We start from the raw sequence: 18210 nt of genomic DNA on the forward strand, positions 1-18210 counted from the left end.
ATCTTTTAGCCAATAAAAATGGTTTTCTTACTTTTCTACTCTTTTCTCACCTCTGATTCTTTGTCTTTGATTCTCTTTGCCCCGAATTCTCTCCACATTCTCTTCTATTTAATGTATCCATCTCATTTTACTTCTCATTATGATTTTGCTTTGAGGTATTTTTAGGAAATACAGCAAAACTACAAAGAATAACCACTTATGATCTTATCTACTTAGAGGGTCAGAACATAGGGAACCACCTGAGAGAACATATTTGCAACACATTTGACTGGCCCAAACTAGTATCCAGAATATATAATCCAGAAGGTAAAAATGACTCCTCTGTATTAGTAAGAAAGAGACAGATAGCCAATAGAAATTTGGACAAAAGACTTTAAATGTCACTTTACATAAAAAGAAGTCCAAATGGCCACGAAATATGAAAAATTCTCAGCCATTTTAGAAATAGGGAAATAAAAAATAAAACCACAAAGAAGTATCACTACATCCCTACCAGATTCACAAAAATGAAAAGATCCAATGATATTAAATTGTGGTGATGTTGTGGAGCAATGTAAACTCTACTTTTGAAAACAATCACTTTGGAAAACAGTTTGCCCTTCTTCAGTAAATTTGAAGATGTGTACACTTAACCTAGCAACTGCACTCCTAAATAAACACCTTTGTTGGTTTTCTTCCATTTGCTCTCCAAATTACTGGCCAAATTATTGGCCCTTGACCATGTTTTTGTCTAGTAAGGGGCCATGGCAACGGGGAAACCACTACAGGAGATTTCAGGGAGGAAAGCAGATGAAGTTGGGTATTTATTCCCACATGTAAGTTTGGTATGATCATCTTGAGCAGGTTAGGTCCCTTGACCGAAGGTCACAACTGTTTTTTTGTGTTTTTTGTTTTAATGTTTATTTTTGAGAGAGAGCATAAGTGAGGGAGGGGCAGAGAGAGAGACAGAGACGAAGAGACAGATGTTCCAAAGCAGGTTCTGCACTGAGACTGAGTGTGCAGAGCCCAACAAACTCACGAACCTTGAGATCACGACCTGAGCTGAAGTCAGATGCTTAACTGACTGAGCCACCCAGGTGCCCCTAGTCACAATTTCTTTATACTGTGTTCTCTGCTCTCTTCAGTTTCTGATAATCCTTTCCTTCCCTCACCCCATCAGCCTGGGAGTGGCAACAGAGCCTTGCTCTTATTAGTTTTGGGGTGCTGCGGTATCTTTTGTGGTTCCCCCACACCTTTGTAAATGGTCCTTAAATTCATCTCACAATACAAACGTTTTTCCTGCTCAGAGCCCTAACTGATACAATGTCTTGGGGAAAATATTGAACATGTTCCTTAGGAAGTATGTACAAGAATGCTCCTAGGGTCCCCTCCCTACGGAAAATAAAAAAACAACCTCAATGCAACCTGGCTATAAGCATACATGACAACATCCCTCACAACCTTGTGACATGAAACCACTTAATCAAAGAAGTAAAAAACATGTAAAGAACTATGCCACGTGACGTTCGGGGCTCAGTTCTTCAGGTACAAACCCAACTGAGCAATGCCAGCATGAAGAAAGTTGCCTCCTGGAAAGAAAAGCCTCGGTATCATGACTCTGTGTAAGAATCCTGCTAAACTAGCAGCACTTTAATAGCCAAAAATAGAAAATAAACCAGATATTAATTTAATTCTACCATTGTATATTCATGTCTATTCAAACAATTCAATTCTATACAGTGGCAAAAATGAAGGCAGTAAGCCAACAGTAGACGAATATCACAAACAATCTAGAGTAAAAGAAGTAAGTCATAGATGGCAAGTCATGGCATGCCATCAGCATGAATACATTTGTAAGCAGTGCAAAATAGTTAAAACTGTTGTGTTAAGGATTTATCCATATGAGATCAGATTACTAAGAAAAGCAAGTATGTTACTGTCCTGAAAGTTAGAATAAAGGTTTCTTCTCTAGGGAGATAGTGAAATGTGATTGGGGAATGGTACATAGAGCTGCTGGGATACAATCAGTGTTCCATTTCTCGGGTGGTTGATTGCATGGAGGTTGCCTTTAAAAATATTCTTTAGGGGCACCTGGGTGGCTCAGTAGGTTGAGCGTCCCACTCTTGATTTTGACTCAGATCATGATTTCATAGTTTGTGGGGTCGAGCCCCACATCAGGCTCTGTGCTGACAGCATAGAGCCTGCTTGGGATTCTCTCTCCTCTCTGTCTGCCCCTTCCCCTGCTCACTTGCACACACACTCTCTCTCTCAAAATAAATAAGTAAACATTAAAGAAATTCCTTAAGCTGTACATACATATTTTATACACACTTGTTCATATGTGACCCAAAATCATAATAAAAAACCAATTCACAAAGTTCCTGAAAATTTAACAATCTGATCCTGCAAGCCAGTACAAGCTAGCTGCTACATATCATTCTCCATGATACACTCCAAACATAGGCTTGGCATTCAAAGCCATTCAAGTCCGACTGCACAGCTTATAGTTTCCTGAAGAGACCAAGGTATTTCTCCCCTCTGGTATGAAGCTTGCTTCCTCTGTCCTGAATGTGCTTCCTGAATGTGTTTTTGCTGTCTCCCACCATTCACAACTACTCATCTTTCAACTCAGTCCAGGGGCTGCTTTCAGGAGAGGGCTCTGCCCCTCTGGAAAAGCTGATCAGTCATTCCTTTGTGCTTCCATTTCTCTATGAGGACACTGAAACATTCCTCACTATGGCTTTGCTGTGGTCTTGTCCCACTAGATTGCAGGTTGCTAGAGATCCTAGGCTGTCTTCACTGATCTCCAAATTCTAGGTGTGAAGTGAATGGCGTGGCGCTTAGTGCTACTATCATTTGATGACCTATAAATGAATAAATAATATGTAACCAAAGAGTGGTGTCTATTACTATCTTACTGTTTTTCTCTGGGAAGACAGGTGGTGGCTGATGTAAGTGGCTGCACTCAAGCTGGGCTCTAAGGGATGGGCCTTCCAGAAAGAAGGAATTATATTTCTTTTCCTTTATTGGACATTGGCTTGCATTATAAATGTTTTATTACTGTGTGTGGCCTCTTTTGGGTGGCTTGGAAGTATTTGGAAGAAGGCTCCAAATATTACTATTAACCTTAGGCTTAAAAAAATGGTTTTTGAGGAAATATTCCATTTTGAAAACCATACTTGGTGCCTAGTGCTGATTTTTTTTTTTTTAAGTAATATTCCATTTTGAAAAGTGGTAATAGATTTGAACATACCTGGTGCCGGTAGGATTTTAGTGAACTTCACAGAGCAATGGAGTTTATTTCCCTGGAGCAAAAACTGTTCTTTTGTTGTATAATTCAGGGATAATCACTTTTGCTTTGTAATGCAGAGCAAAACAGTTGGATTAACAGTTGTTCAAGAAAAACTCAAATGCTATTATGGTGAGTAATGGAAACATTCCATTTGTTAAGCAAACCATAATATTGAACTGTTCTTACAAATGTGATGTAATTTCTAATTGTTGCTCAGCAAGACTGAAGATAATTCAGAGGCAAATAGTGTTGACGCTTTACTTCTAACCCGTCTCTTTTTATTATGATTTCAAACTCCTAAAACATTCATATACATAGATATACATACCTTAGATATGTGTGCACACACACACAACCTCTACCAAACCCTTGTCTATTGAAATCTGTCTACCCTTGTAAGACCCCTTGAAAATGTCCACTTCTTTACATTTTTTTCATTAGCTCATTTCTCTTTAAATCATCTTGTGCATTTTTATAGACAATGCTCTCTTAAACGTGTGTGCGTGTGCGCGAGCTTGCGCACACGCATGCGTGTAAAAAGGTGGGTCAGTTCTGGGGTCAAATCTAGTTCTGTTTTATGAGGACTTAGGTTTTTGGGGTTTTTTTTTTTTTCACTCCTAAAATCTGCTCATGTGAGATGTGCCATTGTTTTGTTTGGTTTGATTTTGTAACCCGTTGAACCCACTGTGCTCAGGTGCTGTGGATTCAGGGCAGAAGTCCCGGTTGTCCTCCAATACTCCGTTTTTCTTCACTATTACTAGAATCTGAGCTAGGCACACGGTTGTCCTGAATAGATTACTCTATTTGATCAATTTTATAAACCGCTAAGAAATAATACCCAAGACGGGGAGTCCAACAGCTCACGACTGCATTAAAATGGGATACCAAGGTTTGGGAGAAGAAACTGAGAGACTTACTTTATTCCAAGGAAAATTCTGGAAGCCCATTTAGGAGTGATTCAATACTGAAGTTCTAAGTGTTGGTTACAAATCCAGCCTCGACGTTTCTCAAAGTTGTACGAAGCACTCAAGTGTGAGTTGGGCGTCTTCGCAGAGCGCTTCACCTCAGGTGAAACAAATCCTGAGACGGCGCAAGCCGCACCCGCAGGCAGACCCGCCCAGGCGGCCGCTCTGGGCTGCGCAGGAAAACGCTGGGCAAGCGGCCCCGAGACCGCCCGGAACCGAGAGCCACAGAGCGGCCCGACCGAGCCTTCCCGCCCGCGCGCTGCGGCCCCCCCCCCCCCCCCCCGGGGACGCACATGGATCCCGCCCGAAGCAGCCCGGGTCGCCAGGCGGCGGCGCGAGAGCTACTGCGAGGCGCGGCCGCGGCCGCGAAGGGCCTTCGGGAAGATCTGAGGGGCGCGGTGGTCCGACCATGGATCCCGAAGCATGAGGGGCCCCGAGAGGAGGCGGCGGCGGGACACGAGATCCGTGAGTTCCAGGACGCGGCGTGCAAACGTGGCGGTGGCGGCGCCTGGTGGGCGTTTCAGGACTGCGGGCTGGGCGCCCACCCTCCGCCCCCGCAGCCCCTGTGGGCTAGTTTGCCCACCCAAGTTTTGGCTCACTGTTTTATTTCAGGTGAAGCCTCTACTGTGGATGGAAGGAAAGAGTTGCTCTTTCAATTTAAGGAAGAGTGTTTGGTTTTTGGGGTTTTTTTGTGTTTTTTTTTTTTTTTTTTTTTTTTTTTTTAATAATTACGCCCTATTGCAAATACGGAAAGAGTTTTATATGCTGTTATCTCCTATATCCTGACTCATGCAGTGATTTATTGTGTGACTTTAAATCACTTAATCTTTCTGTGCTTAGGTGTTTGAAAGCATGGGATGGGTCTTTTGTGCCTTGAGATTAAATTTATAGCATAAACTGAGGCACATTGTTCAAGAATCTTTAAAAGTTGAGAATGATTTCCAGACTGTTAACAGAGCACCAGTTCCTTAATAATGTTTATTTAGTTCGTCCATCTGTCCATTCATTCATTCTAGAAATATTTTCAAGAGCTTACTACTTACTGGACATATTTTAGATGAGTATGAAGCGGAGCATGACAGCCCTTCTGGTTTTGGTGGAGGGTTGATAGACGAAAAAATTAGTAACAGACTAAGACGTTATTTTAAAGCAGTGATCATTACTCCGGAGGCCACATAGCCTAACCCCATTTTAGGAAGTTTTTCTCCTGTGTCTTCTTCTAAAAGTTTTATAGTTTTATGTTTTACGTTTTCCTCTATGATCTATTTCGAGTTAATTTTTGTGTAAAGAATGAAGTTTAACATCAAGGCTCATTTGTTTTGTTTTGTTTCATTTTGGACATCCAGTTGTTCAAATACCATTTGTTGAAATGATTATCCTTTCGCTGCTGTCACAGACTTTACACCTTTGTCAAAAATCAACTGGCTGTATTTGTGAGAGTTTATTTCTCGACTCTGTATTTTGTTCAATCCATCTATGTGTTTCTCTGCCAATACCATGCTGTATTGATTATTGTAGATTTATAATAAGTATTGTGACTCCTCCAATGTTATTCTTTTTCAAAATTGTTTTGGTTATTCTAGTTCTTTTGCCTGTCCATATAGGTTTTAGAATCATCTTGTCTGTAGCTACAAAATATCCTTTTGGCATTTGATTGAATTGCATTAAATCTATGGGTCAATTTCATATAATTGACATCTTTATTACATCTTCCAATTCATGACATCATGTATCTTTTCATTTATTTAGGTATTCTTTAATTTTTCTCATCAGTATTTTGTGTTTTTTTGGTATTAGAGAAACTGGAACTTTTGTTGGATTTATATACTTTTAAGTATTTTGATTTTTGATCATTTTAATTATAATTTTTAAAATGGTATTATTTTTAAATTTTGGTTTCCATTTGTTTATGCCAGTATATAGAAAGGTGGTTGATATTTATGTGTTGACCTTGTATCCTACAACTTTGCTAAACTCACTTATTAGTTCTAGAGCTGCTTTATACATTCTTTTGGATTTTATATGCAGATAATAAAATTGTTTGCAACTAGACTAGAGACATTTCGATTTCTTGCCAATCAGTATGCGTTTTAATACACTTCTACTGCTCTATTGTCCTGGCTAACACTTCCAGCACTGTGTTTAAGAGTTAGACTGGACATTTCTGTTTGTTCCTGGGTAAAGAAAGCATTGACATTTTTATGAGTAAGTAGAATGTTAGCTGTCAGTTTTTTGTAAATGCTCTTTATCAGGTTGAAGAAGTTCCCTTCTATTCCCAGTTTGCTGAGAGGGTTTTTTGGTTTTTGTTTTTAATCATAAATGGATGATGATTTTTTTAAAATGCTTTTTCTGCATCAATTAACCATATATTTTTTCTTCTTTAGACTACCTGTATATACATTGTTTGATTTCCAAATAATGAACGAATTTTACATTCTCAGGATAAACCTTACTTGGTGTGTTAAACTTTCTATGTATCACGGGATGTGTTTTGATAATGCTTGTTCAGAGAGTTTTGCATCGATGTTGATGAGGGATATTGGCTTGTAGTTTTTTATTCTCATAATGTCTTTGGTTGTAGAATCAAGGAAATGCTGATCTCATAAGATGAGTTGGGAAGTTTTTCCTCTTCTTGTGTCAGGTTATCTATATAATCTTGAATGAATTTGGGTAGTTTGTGATTTTTGAGAAATTATTTCATTTCATCTAAGTTGTTGAATTTATGTGAATGGAATTGTTCATAAAATTCCCTTATTCCTTTCATGTGTGTGGGAACGGTAGTGCTGTGCTCTCTTTCATTCCTTACATTGGTAATGTGTGTTCTCTCTCTTTCTCTCTTTTTGGTCAGTGTTGCTAGAGGTGTATCGATTTTATTGATGTATTCAGAGAAGCAGCTTTTGTTTTCATTGATTTTCTCTATTGTTTATCTTTTTTCAATTTTATTGATTATTGCTCTTACCTTTGCAATTTTTCTTCTGTCTGCTTGACTTAGGTGTTTTTTGCTTTTAGGTTTTTACTTTCTTAAGGTAGGAATTTACATTACTGATTTGCAACCTTCTTTTCTAATAACTTAATGCTATGAAGTTCCCTCTTATAATGCTATGAATTTCCCTCTTAGCACTGCTTTAGCTGCCTCCCACACATTTTGATATATTTTATTTTTATTTTTATTCAGTTCAAAATATTTTCTAATTTCTCTTGGGTTTTCCTCTTTCATATGTGGTTTATATGTATGTATGAGAAATTGGAAGTTTTGTTAATACTGAGCATACTACCCTTCTTGGTAATATTGTTCTGGAGGTAGATGGTGGCTTCCCAATCCTCCCATCCACCCATCTAGCAAATATTTATTGAACACCTATTAGCACTAGGTACTGGAGTTCTTTCAGCTTCCTCGTGGATATTGTATTCTGGTGAAGGAAACAGATACTGAGAAAGTAAACAAATGTAATATTAATGTCGTAGTATCAAGTGATATGAAGAAAAAATGAAGTAGGGCACAGGGGCAGAGAATGACGGGAGAAAGGGGTTTGGATGGTCAGACATGATTTTTCAGAAGTGGTGCCATTTGAGCACAGACCTGAATGAAATGCAGGAGGCTTGTTTTTCTACCTCAGCATTATCTACTCCTGTTGTGGCCCTCTTGCTTCATACTTACCCAAACATTGGAGTTTTTGACCCCTAAAAGTTTAAGTGAATGATACAGCTCTGTGTAATGTGTTGCTTGGTGCTGAACATTTAACATTTCCTTGATCTTATCCATTTCCAAAAAAATAAAAAAAGACATATATAGCACAGTACTCTAAATATTACTTAGCAAAGCTGAAAATTGGTAGGTTTATGATTTGTATCGATCATTTTTTCAACTCTGTCACTTACTAGCTGGAAGGTAGACAATGGTGTGTTGGTAAATGTTTAATTACCAGCTCTCTGGGGGGACTAGTTCTGATTTGAAGTATTTTCCACTTTCCTTTGTGTAATACTTTCACCATAACTGATTTAAAGCTACAGTTTTTTCATTGGGAAGGGATACAGCCAGTTTATTAGTCTGTACAAACTGGCTTCTTCATACTGCTAAAGGTAGGTTTTATAATATCCATTTTATATTTGAATGTAAAAATTCAGAATTGTTACAAGGTTGCTTAATTAGTAAATTGTGGGCAAGTCAGCAAAAATTTTGAGCCCTAGAAATTCCCATGTAGTTGGCTTAGGTTTAAGAATCTGGCATGGGGTTTTTTTTTTGTTTTTTTTTTTTTTTTTAAGGGATCCTGTTTAGGGGCACCTGGGTGGCACAGTTGGTTAAGCATCCAACTTCAGTTCAGGTCATGATCTCATGGTTTGTGGGTTCAATCCCCACATCGGGCTCTGTGCTGACAGCCTGCTTTGGATTCTTTGTCTCCCTCTCTCTCTCTGCCCCTGCCCCACTCATGCTCTGTGTCTCTCTCTCTCAAAAATAAATGAAACGTGGGGCGCCTGGGTGGCTCAGTCGGTTAAACGTCCGACTTCGGCTCAGGTCACGATCTCACGGTCCGTGAGTTCGAGCCCCGCGTCGGGCTCTGGGCTGATGGCTCAGAGCCTGGAGCCTGCTTCCGATTCTGTGTCTCCCTCTCTCTCTGCCCCTCCCCCGTTCATGCTCTGTCTCTCTCTGTCTCAAAAATAAATAAAACGTTAAAAAAAAAAAATTAAAAAAAAAAATAAATGAAACGTTAAAAAAAAAAAAGTTTAAAGGGATCCTGTTTATTTTATTGTGAAGCCTGAGTTAAGAACCATTGATTTAATGGATTAAGAATCTTGTATGGTGCTTCAAATTGGTCTTAGAAGTTGCCTCAAAATTAATTTTTCTTATAGATGTAGGAGAAAAGGGACAAGGTATTTGACTTCATGGACAGAGTAGAATGTGTGTGCCATATTTCAGGACACTACAAGGTCTTGATTTGCCCTGGGATGTACCCAAGAGGGAAAAGACCCAGAACTAGAACTGCACTCCCATTGGATTAATACATAGGGGCAAGGAGCTAGTGTCAGGGCCATGTGGGATCAAGGACAGAGTTGAGAAAAGTCTGGTTTAACTGACAGAATACATTAGCTAAAGCATCTGATAGAGTAAGCAGTTTGAATCTCCACTTCAGTAATACGGTTTCATACGGACACCCTGGACCTCCGCAGTGACTGAAAGCTTGGTGTTTGGATTCAGACTACCTGGAATAGTTCTATCATTTATTGTCTTTAAGACATGAGCGAGTGTTTTAACTTTTCTAAGTCTCATTTTCCTCATCTGGAAGATGGCAGTGATAATGTCTACTCCATCATGTTCTTAATTTCGTAAAAACTCCAGAGTGCTCCAACATTTAGAGATCAAGCAAAGGAGGAAGAGCCAGTAAAAGAGACTGGAAAACAGGAGGTAGTCTATCAGAGGCAAGGAGAAGAATGTTAAAAGGATGGTATGGCCCTTGGTCAAATCTGTCACGAGTTTAATGCACACAAAGAAAGTGATGACTGGCTTTGGGCAATATCGAGTGACCCTAATAAGCACAGATTCAGTGAAGTGATAGGAATGAGATCTGATTAGCATGGAGGTGAGATGAAACAGGTGAGGAGGAGGAGAGTGGTTATAGAACACATAAGAATTTGGGGAGCAATGGGAGATTAAGAAATGGAGTGGCAGTCGGAAAGGATGTGAAGTGAAGAGAATGTTTTTTTCACTGGAGGTTTTATAGCAGCTCTGTATATGTTGAGGGGAATGGTCCACTGGAGAATGCAGAGGAGAATGGGGTAATTTCCGTGAGATTGATACATGAAATAATTGAAAAGATGAGAAGGGTGGGATCCAGAGCCCAATGGAGCGGTTGGCCTTGGGTAGCCATAGGGCTGCTTCATTGAGTGTAAGAGTAGTAAAAGCAGAAAGTGTGGGTGTAAAAGTAGGTAGCTAGGTTGGTAGACTCAGGGGTGAGAAAATATGGAAATTATTATCTAATTGCTTATGTTTTCTCTATGCATATTGGTGATCATGGATACTAAAGTAGGCAAATTAGTAGATTAAAATATTTGAAAAGAAAGAAAAAGTCATGGAATTGAAAAATGGAAGCCTAGGGAAATGAAGTAGGATTGCTGTGATAAGATCCTACATGAGATTAATGGGTAAGAATTTAGGAGTATGTTATTTATGGGTAGTATGTTAGCATGTGTAGTCAGGATAAACCAGATTTTCCTGCAGCAACAAATCACCCCTAAGTCTGAGTGACTGAATATAGTAAAGATCTACTCTTGCTCAGACAACATGTCCAACAGAAGGGTTTATGCTCTACCTAGTTTCTCAGGAACCTATGTGTCAAGAACTGTGAAGAGGCCATGATTTTACTCTACTTGCAAGCTAACAAGTTAGCCTACCATGGCATCATGGATGTTAGCAGAAGACACTTCCGATCAGACACAGAGGATTGTAGTGCTCACAGTAGGAGCAGTAGCCAGCGTGTCAGCGTTTGTGTCATTTCTGCAAGCTCCAACTCCAAGGAGATGCAAAGCCCCTTGGGTTGTGTTACAGAAGAATCCTGCACTTAGGGAATCCAAATCTTTTCTAATGGGCAGGAAGCATGCCTTACTCTCTCTCTCTGTCTTTTAAGGCAAGCCATAAGCAATCCAGCCCCATGCTCCAGAGATGCATTTTTATCTATCTTTTCTGGTGTAGTTCACTGTGCACACATTCTGGAAAAGATGGTCTAGAGCAAAAACAGTCAGTGCTTCTGCTTATCAGATATAGAGAAACATAAGAGACCTGTGGAGAATTGTCTCCCAGTGCCAAACTAATTGAGGCACTGCCATCTTATGACCCCTTGTATTAGTTTGCTAGGGATGCTGTAACAAAGTACCACAGGTAGGGTGGCTTAAACAACAACAATTTGTCTCAGAGTTTTTGAGTCTAAAAATCCTAGATCAAGGTGTCAGCAGACTTAATTTTCCCTGAGGCCTCTCTCCTCAGCTTGTAGATAGCCATCTCCTCCCACTGTCTCCCTATGGTCTTTCCTGTGTCATGTCTGTTCCAAATTTCCTCTGTTAGAAGGACACCAGTCATATTGGATTAGGGCCTACCCGAGTGACCTCATTTTAATTACCTCTTTAATGATTCTATCACCAGGGGTGCCTGGGTGGCTCAGTTGGGTAAATGTCCAACTCTTGGTTTCAGCTCAGGTCATGATCTCACAGTTCATGGGATCAAGCCCCACATCTGGCTCTGTGCTGACAGTGGAGGACCTGCTTGGGGTTCTGTCTCTCTCCCTCTCTCTCTGCCACTCCTTTGCTCATCCTCTCTCTCTCTCTCTCAAAATAAGTAAACAAATGTTAAAAAAAAAAAAAAGGACCCTATATAGTCACATTTTGAGGTACTGGGTGTTAGAACTTCAGTAGATAAATTTTGAGGGAATACAGTTCAGCTACAACACTGCAGCGTTTAAACACATGGCTTTTAGGGTTGATAAAATGGGAAGAGAGCACCTGGAGGGTGTCACAGAAGCTTTTAACTTGCTCAGCCCCAAGTAACCTACCCAAGTATCCCCTCTTCTTCCAGTCCAGGGGACAGACCTCACCTTAACTGCACCCAGGCCAGGATGTGTACTTACCCATGTGTTCAGAAAGGAGAGGAGAACTAGATAGTGATGAGCACTAGTCACGTCTCCTGCACCATGGTGGTGTGTTTCTCTTCAGTACTATTCAGCTGCTCAGGTGCAGAGGTGGAACAGGTAGCAGTTGAGTTTAATGTCAGAATTAGGATTCTGTCAGCTAGTCTGATGAGAAAAGAGAGTGGCAAGGGAAGTAAAGGTGTTTGTATAGAAGTGACTTCAGCGATGGACTAGAAGATCTAAACTGAGTAAAGAGCAGAGTAGGGGCATAAGGGATGAATAATATGAAAAGCTGGTGAGAACAGTGGATGGGAGGACTTGATGAGGTTGCAGAATTTGGGGACTGGAAGAAGTAGAGCAGGTGAGGTGGATGGATGAGGTGGTGGTCAGATAATGAGTTTCTTGAAGATGTCAGAGGTAATGTGGTTTCTGATGATGATGTCAAGAGTATGGCCCTGAAAAATGGGTGACTGAGATCAGGTGGATGGAAAGATTATTGTAAGTGAAAGAGTCAGGGTCAGATTTGTCATCTGTGTGGGTGTTGAAGTTACTTAGAGTGGGGACAACAGGAAGAGTAGAAAGGAAGAGGGGGATCCAGGTGATAAAATGAATGTGTGTTTCTCCCGTGAAGATACTCCTAGTCTTTGATTAGATTTGGTAGTACTCTAAAGAGTCTTTGACAGGGGTGCCTGGGTACCTCAGTTGGTTGAGCATCCAACTTCGGCTCAGATCATGAGCTTGTGGTTCATGGGTTTGAGTCCTGCACTGGGCTCTGTGTTGACAGCTCGGAGCCTGGAGCCTGCTTCAGATTCTTTGTCTCCCTCTCTCTCTGCCCTTCTCCCACTTTCTCTCTGTCTCTGTGTCTCAAAAATAAATAATATTAAAAAAAAATTTTTTTAAGTCTTTGTCAAATTGTGTTGTTGTTGTTGTTATTATTATTATGAAACTACTTGGCAACACATCCACAAAACCTCCTCCAGAGTTCTTTTTTTTTTTAGAGATGGTCTATTGCTGATTTCTTATCATTCATTCTTGATATCATTTTTCATATTATTAATTGTGACTTTATCCCCCAGTATTGGGGTTGTCCCCTGAGAGCCCTCAAGTTCCCCTACATTAAAAAAACTGGGGTGCCTGGGTGGCTCAGTCGATTGAGCCTCTGACTTCCTCTCAGGTTTGTAAGTTTTTTGTAAGTTTGTAAATTTTTGTAAGTCTTGCGGTTTGTAAGTTTGAGCCCTACATAGGGCTCACTTCCATCAGCGCAGAGCCCGCTTTGGATCCTCTGTCCCCATCTCTCTCTTTCAAAAATAAACATAAAAAAAAAAGAAACAATGAGAGAGCATAAAAAAAAAAACTTAATAAATTCTGAAATCTTCCCTAGGCTAGTTAATAAAACCTGCCACCTGAATGTGTATTATGTGTGTGATATGTAGTGTTTATAGTAGGTGTGAATCTCTTTTTATATAAATGAAACATGTTCATCCCTTTTAGACTTTGTGTATATTTATGTGATGTGCTACATTTTAAGGATTTTTTTCTGCTGGCCTGGCATCTGCACAGGCTTCTGCAGACAATTTTATCTCTGTAAGCTTGTATGGAGCATTTGGGCTCCTGCCTGTCTCATCTTTTACAAACATTTTATTAAAACAAAAGAAAACAAAACAAAACAAAACAAAGTCTGTGGCCACACTCCGACCTCCTAGAGGCAGAGACCACATTGCTGACTTCAGGGTGGTCCTTGGGAATGATGTTTTGTTTGGGACCAGGAAATATTTTTAAGGGTGTGAAAATACTTGCATTGTGAGCACAAAGTGGAGTCTTGATAATACAGCTTTGCAAAATATTGATACAAAGTTCTCATGTCCAGAATAGTAGAATGTGAAAGGGTGAAGGCTGTTTTTATTTAAAGTTACCAGGTTTGCGTGTGAGGTTTGCTTTTTTCCTTCGTCCCCCTTAAATTCTTCAGTCATGCTTTGCTTGCTTGCTTTCAGTACTGCCAAATGAGAGAAGCTTTCAGAATGCTGCAAAAAGCAATAATTTGGATCTTATGGAGAAGCTGTTTGAAAAGAAGGTTAACATTAATGCTGTGAACAATGTGAGTACAAGTCACAGATGTGACAAGTGACTACTCTAAGGGTGGCTTGGATTTATACAGTGCAATTTAAATAATAATAACAATTGAAATGATTGTGGCGGATGAGGTGTGGGCTAGCTCCTTCAGTGGTAATTCCAGAATGTTTAAGCTAAAGGTGGAATCAAGCCGTGGGATAGGTTCTGAGTCTTTTAATATATCTTATCAGAGGGGAAATATACAGAGTCTTTGTGTGCATCTGTGCAAAATCTGTGGGTGGGCAGTAAAGCCAGTTGTCAGGGTTATGGGCCTGGACTTGGTCCTGGATTGTAGCCTGTGGATCACTGGCCTCATACATTCTGGAAAGGCAGAACATCTTTTGCTACACAGTTCATCATTGGTTTCTCTCCAGAGATTCCCTTTGTTGTTCAGTCCTGCAAATTTAAAATCTAAGGGAGAGCTTGGCTTTGTATTTTATTGCTTTAGAAGTACAGTGCATTTGCATGCTGGGCACTGGAGCCTTTTCTAAAACCTGGCTCTTAATTGTTCTTCAAGTACTTGGGTTTAGGAGAAAAGTCCACTGCCAGAAATACTGGATTTCCTACTGCTTGGTTTTGTAGAGATTTCCTGACAGCTTTTCAAGGCAAGGTTTATCAAAGTGGGGGCTGTGTTAATTACTTAGGACAATTAGTGCAAGTGGTTCAAGGGGATAGCAGAGGTGGATTTAATGCTAAATAAAGCATAAGCTTTAGGGTCCCTTCTTGTACAGACCCCTTCCAAGGTACTGGGGAGGGCTCTGGCAATGTGTTTTCATGGTTATATGGGTTTTTTTTTTTAATCTGAAAAAGTAAGAAACTTTAACTGCCATCAATTCAGCTCTCTGACTGGCTTTAAAGACGGCTCCCTGAAGAGTGTAGAGTTTAGGTTCCACAAAACCTGGATCTGTCCCAGGCAGTGAGATCATAAGAATTGAAGTCACGCATCATACGCAGTGGAAGGATGTTTACCAGTTGTGCATGTGTGTATGTGAGAGGTATATGTTTGCTTGTATGTGGAAATTCATATGTCTGTGTATATACTGTGTGCATGTGTGTGTCTGATGTGTTATGGTTGTAATTAGTATTTATTGTCCATAGACATCCTAGAAAGAGTAGAAAAATAGAGTTTTGCAGCGTAACAATTTTAGGAACCAAACAAAAACAAAAACCAAAAAAAAAAAAAAAAAAAAAAAAAGAAAGGAATCAGGAAAGAAGGGAAGGGAGTGAAAAGAAAAGCAAGGGCCTTTGAAACTAATATCTACATAAATTGTTGAGTAAGTAAAGCAATAATCATTTTTCCAAGTAGCAGGGAATAGATTCTTTAATGTACTTTCATAATAATTAAAATTTTTTTCACATAAGACTTTATGATATTTTAAACCATATTTTTATATTAAAGTATTTAGAGAGATTTAATGCTAAATGAAGCATCATTTAGGGCACAACCTAGAGCACCTTAACTGACAGTCAGCATAGCAAATTGTCATGACCCCTTGATGAATTGTATTACTTTTTTTTAAGTTTATTTATTTATTTTGAGAGTGAGAGAGTATATACCTGCGCATGTGCACAAGCAGGGGAGAGGCAGAGAGAGAATGAGTGAGAAAATCCCAAGCAGACTCCGCACTATCAGCACAGAGTCTGACGCGGGGCTCAATCTCACCAACTGTGAGATCATGACTTTAGCCAAAACCAAGAGTCGGACACTTAACCAACTGAGCCACCCAGGTGCCCTGTATTATACTTTCTAATGACATCTCTTTTAGTCCCATTTATAGCAAATTGTTGATATGGTTGTTTGTAGAGTTGCTTAAAATCTGTGACGATAGAGATGAAGAAATACATGTAAGTGGTTTTATTGAATTATCTTGGATGCTGTTTTGGCTTGACATACTAGAACACAGCTCTAGATTGCAGACAGTGTCACGATAACTCATGTTTTGTCAAACTTAATTTATCATCAGCTTAGCTACCAAGGATATCAGATACTTAATTTTTGCAATAAATTATTTATTTGAAACAAAGGAGTAAATCCATGCGCAGGCACCTCCTTTGGATGCAAAAACAGTGCCTAGAGTATAGGAAATAAGATCTGTGTTTTACATGCATGCTAAACATCCATTGTCTGAAACACAATCAACTATGAAAATCCCAGGAGTGCCTTCTTGGCTTTCCTTTGAAACAAAAGATAGTTATAGCTTTCTTTTTCTGTGTCTGCATCTTTCATTGATTCATTGATTCATTGATTCATTCTCTTCTTTCTTTTATTCTGAAGCAGTTTGTTTCAGTAAAATTTATAGATCAAAAAATTTCAGAAGAAAGAGCATATACAATTGAACACCTAGGAAAATTTTTCTTTTGCATTATCAATGTATTCTAACCAGAAAAAAATTACTGTTATTAATAATTGCATATAGGGAGGGGCGCCTGGGTGGCACAGTCAGTTGAGCATCTGACTTCAGCTCAGGTCATGATCTCATGAATGTGAGTTCAAGCCCTGCGTCAGGCTCTGTGCTGGCAGCTCAGAGACTGGAGCCTGCTTCGGATTCTGTGTCTCCCTCTCTCTCTACCCCTCCCCTGCTCATGTTCTGTCTCTCTGTCAAAAATAAATAAACATTAAAAAAATTTTTTTTAATAATTGAATACAGGGAAAAATACTTTTGCTTTTTTAAAAAAAATGTTTATTATTTTTGAGAGTAGGGGAGGGACAGAGAGAGAGGGGGACAGAGGATCTGAGGCAGGCCCTGTGCTGACAGCAGAGAGCCCAATGTGGGTCTCGAACTCACAGACGGTGAGATCATGACCTTAACCAGTGCTCAACCAACTGAGCCACTCAGGCCCCCCACAAGTTTTACTTTTTTATTGAAATCCATTATACTATTAAAATCAATGATGAGTTATGCAATGCAAATATAAACATAAGATACAAAATTATGGCTGTTTGAAAAACAGGAATCATAAAGAGGACAAATAACAATCAAATGACTGAAAACACAAATTACGTTTCCTCAGATGAACCGCACAGCCCTGCATTTTGCGGTGGGGGCGAATCATTTATCCTCGGTGGATTTCTTGCTTAATCGCAAGGCCAGGGTGGATGTTGCTGATAAGGTAAGTTCATCTTCCTTTGGTAGAATGGATTGGAGCATGACCAGTGTATGGGGAAAATCTGGTCACTTCAGTTATCTTGTCTTCACATACGTCCAGAATATTTCCAAATGCAGTTTTCACTTTGGAAAGATCTCTGTAGAGAATATACACATTGTGTACTCTTTGTATTTGGTAACTAAATTGCTTACCCATTACCTGTAGGACTTAGGTTTTACTTATTTTCCCATATTGACCTTATGGCCAGTAATATGCATTTTTAAGAATAAGATAAGTTGACCAGAGTATAATTTGGGATGTAGAAGACAGAAGCTAACTAGCCTCAGAGACTTTAAATCTTGACTGTGCTCTGTGAACTCTGATAAGCAAAGCTTATTAAATAGGTACTATATGCTAGGCACCCATCTTAGGACTTTGATATTTAGTGCCTCCAACCTTGTGAAAAAGTGTTACTATAATACACAGTTTTCATATGAAGAGCGTAAGACACAGGTTAAATATCTTGCCCAAAGAATTAACATCTAAGAAGGTGTAGAGGCAGGATTTGAACTTGGTTTACTTGGTTCCAGAGACCATGATGTTAGCCACAAATCAGCTTAACTATTTGTCTGCCTAGATATCAAAATCCACCCTGAGGATTTCCACCTACTTTTCCCAACTTCACTTAATACTTTACCATGGCACGAGGAAAACCACCTGGGCTGGATATACCCAACATCATGTTTATCATCTCCAGTTGCAGAGAAAGATGATAGCCTTGGTTATTAGAATCCAATGGATCATAGTTCTTGGTTCTTAGTTAATCAAATGCTCTGTGGTTCTTCAACTGTTGAGAAGGTTTTCATAGAGCCATTCTATTTTCTGTGTTGATTGACTCCTTGGAGGGTAGACTCAGCACTCACTTACTTTTATTCTCACAGGGCCTGGGTTTAGTATGAGCTTGGTAAATCTTTGGAAGATGAATGAATGAAGTCACATCATCTCGTTGGTTTTGTTGGCATAGACATGGCCTAGACTTGATAATGATAAAAGTTTGTTTGTTTTACCAGTGAGGCACATCCTTCTCTATTTTATTAGTCTGATATTGGTAGGCAAGTTGATTGATATGTAACAGAATCACAGTGAAGAAGTACCTCTTACTAAA

The 18210-nt window shown here is 39.5% G+C and overlaps 1 protein-coding gene across 1 annotated transcript in view; it reads left to right on the forward strand.

The window, feature by feature from the left end:
• Positions 1 to 4529: 4529 nt before the first annotated feature.
• ANKDD1B (ankyrin repeat and death domain containing 1B) overlaps positions 4530 to 18210 on the forward strand; it is a 62169-nt gene continuing 48488 nt past the window's right edge. Inside the window, exons 1-3 of the mRNA XM_042941276.1 lie at positions 4530 to 4701; positions 13841 to 13944; positions 16971 to 17069. Of these exons, the coding sequence (XP_042797210.1) occupies positions 4530 to 4701; positions 13841 to 13944; positions 16971 to 17069 (375 nt within the window). The remainder of the gene's footprint in view (positions 4702 to 13840; positions 13945 to 16970; positions 17070 to 18210) is intronic.

Source organism: Panthera leo, chromosome A1, assembly GCF_018350215.1.
Source record: "Panthera leo isolate Ple1 chromosome A1, P.leo_Ple1_pat1.1, whole genome shotgun sequence".
NCBI classification, from domain to species: Eukaryota; Metazoa; Chordata; class Mammalia; order Carnivora; family Felidae; genus Panthera; species Panthera leo.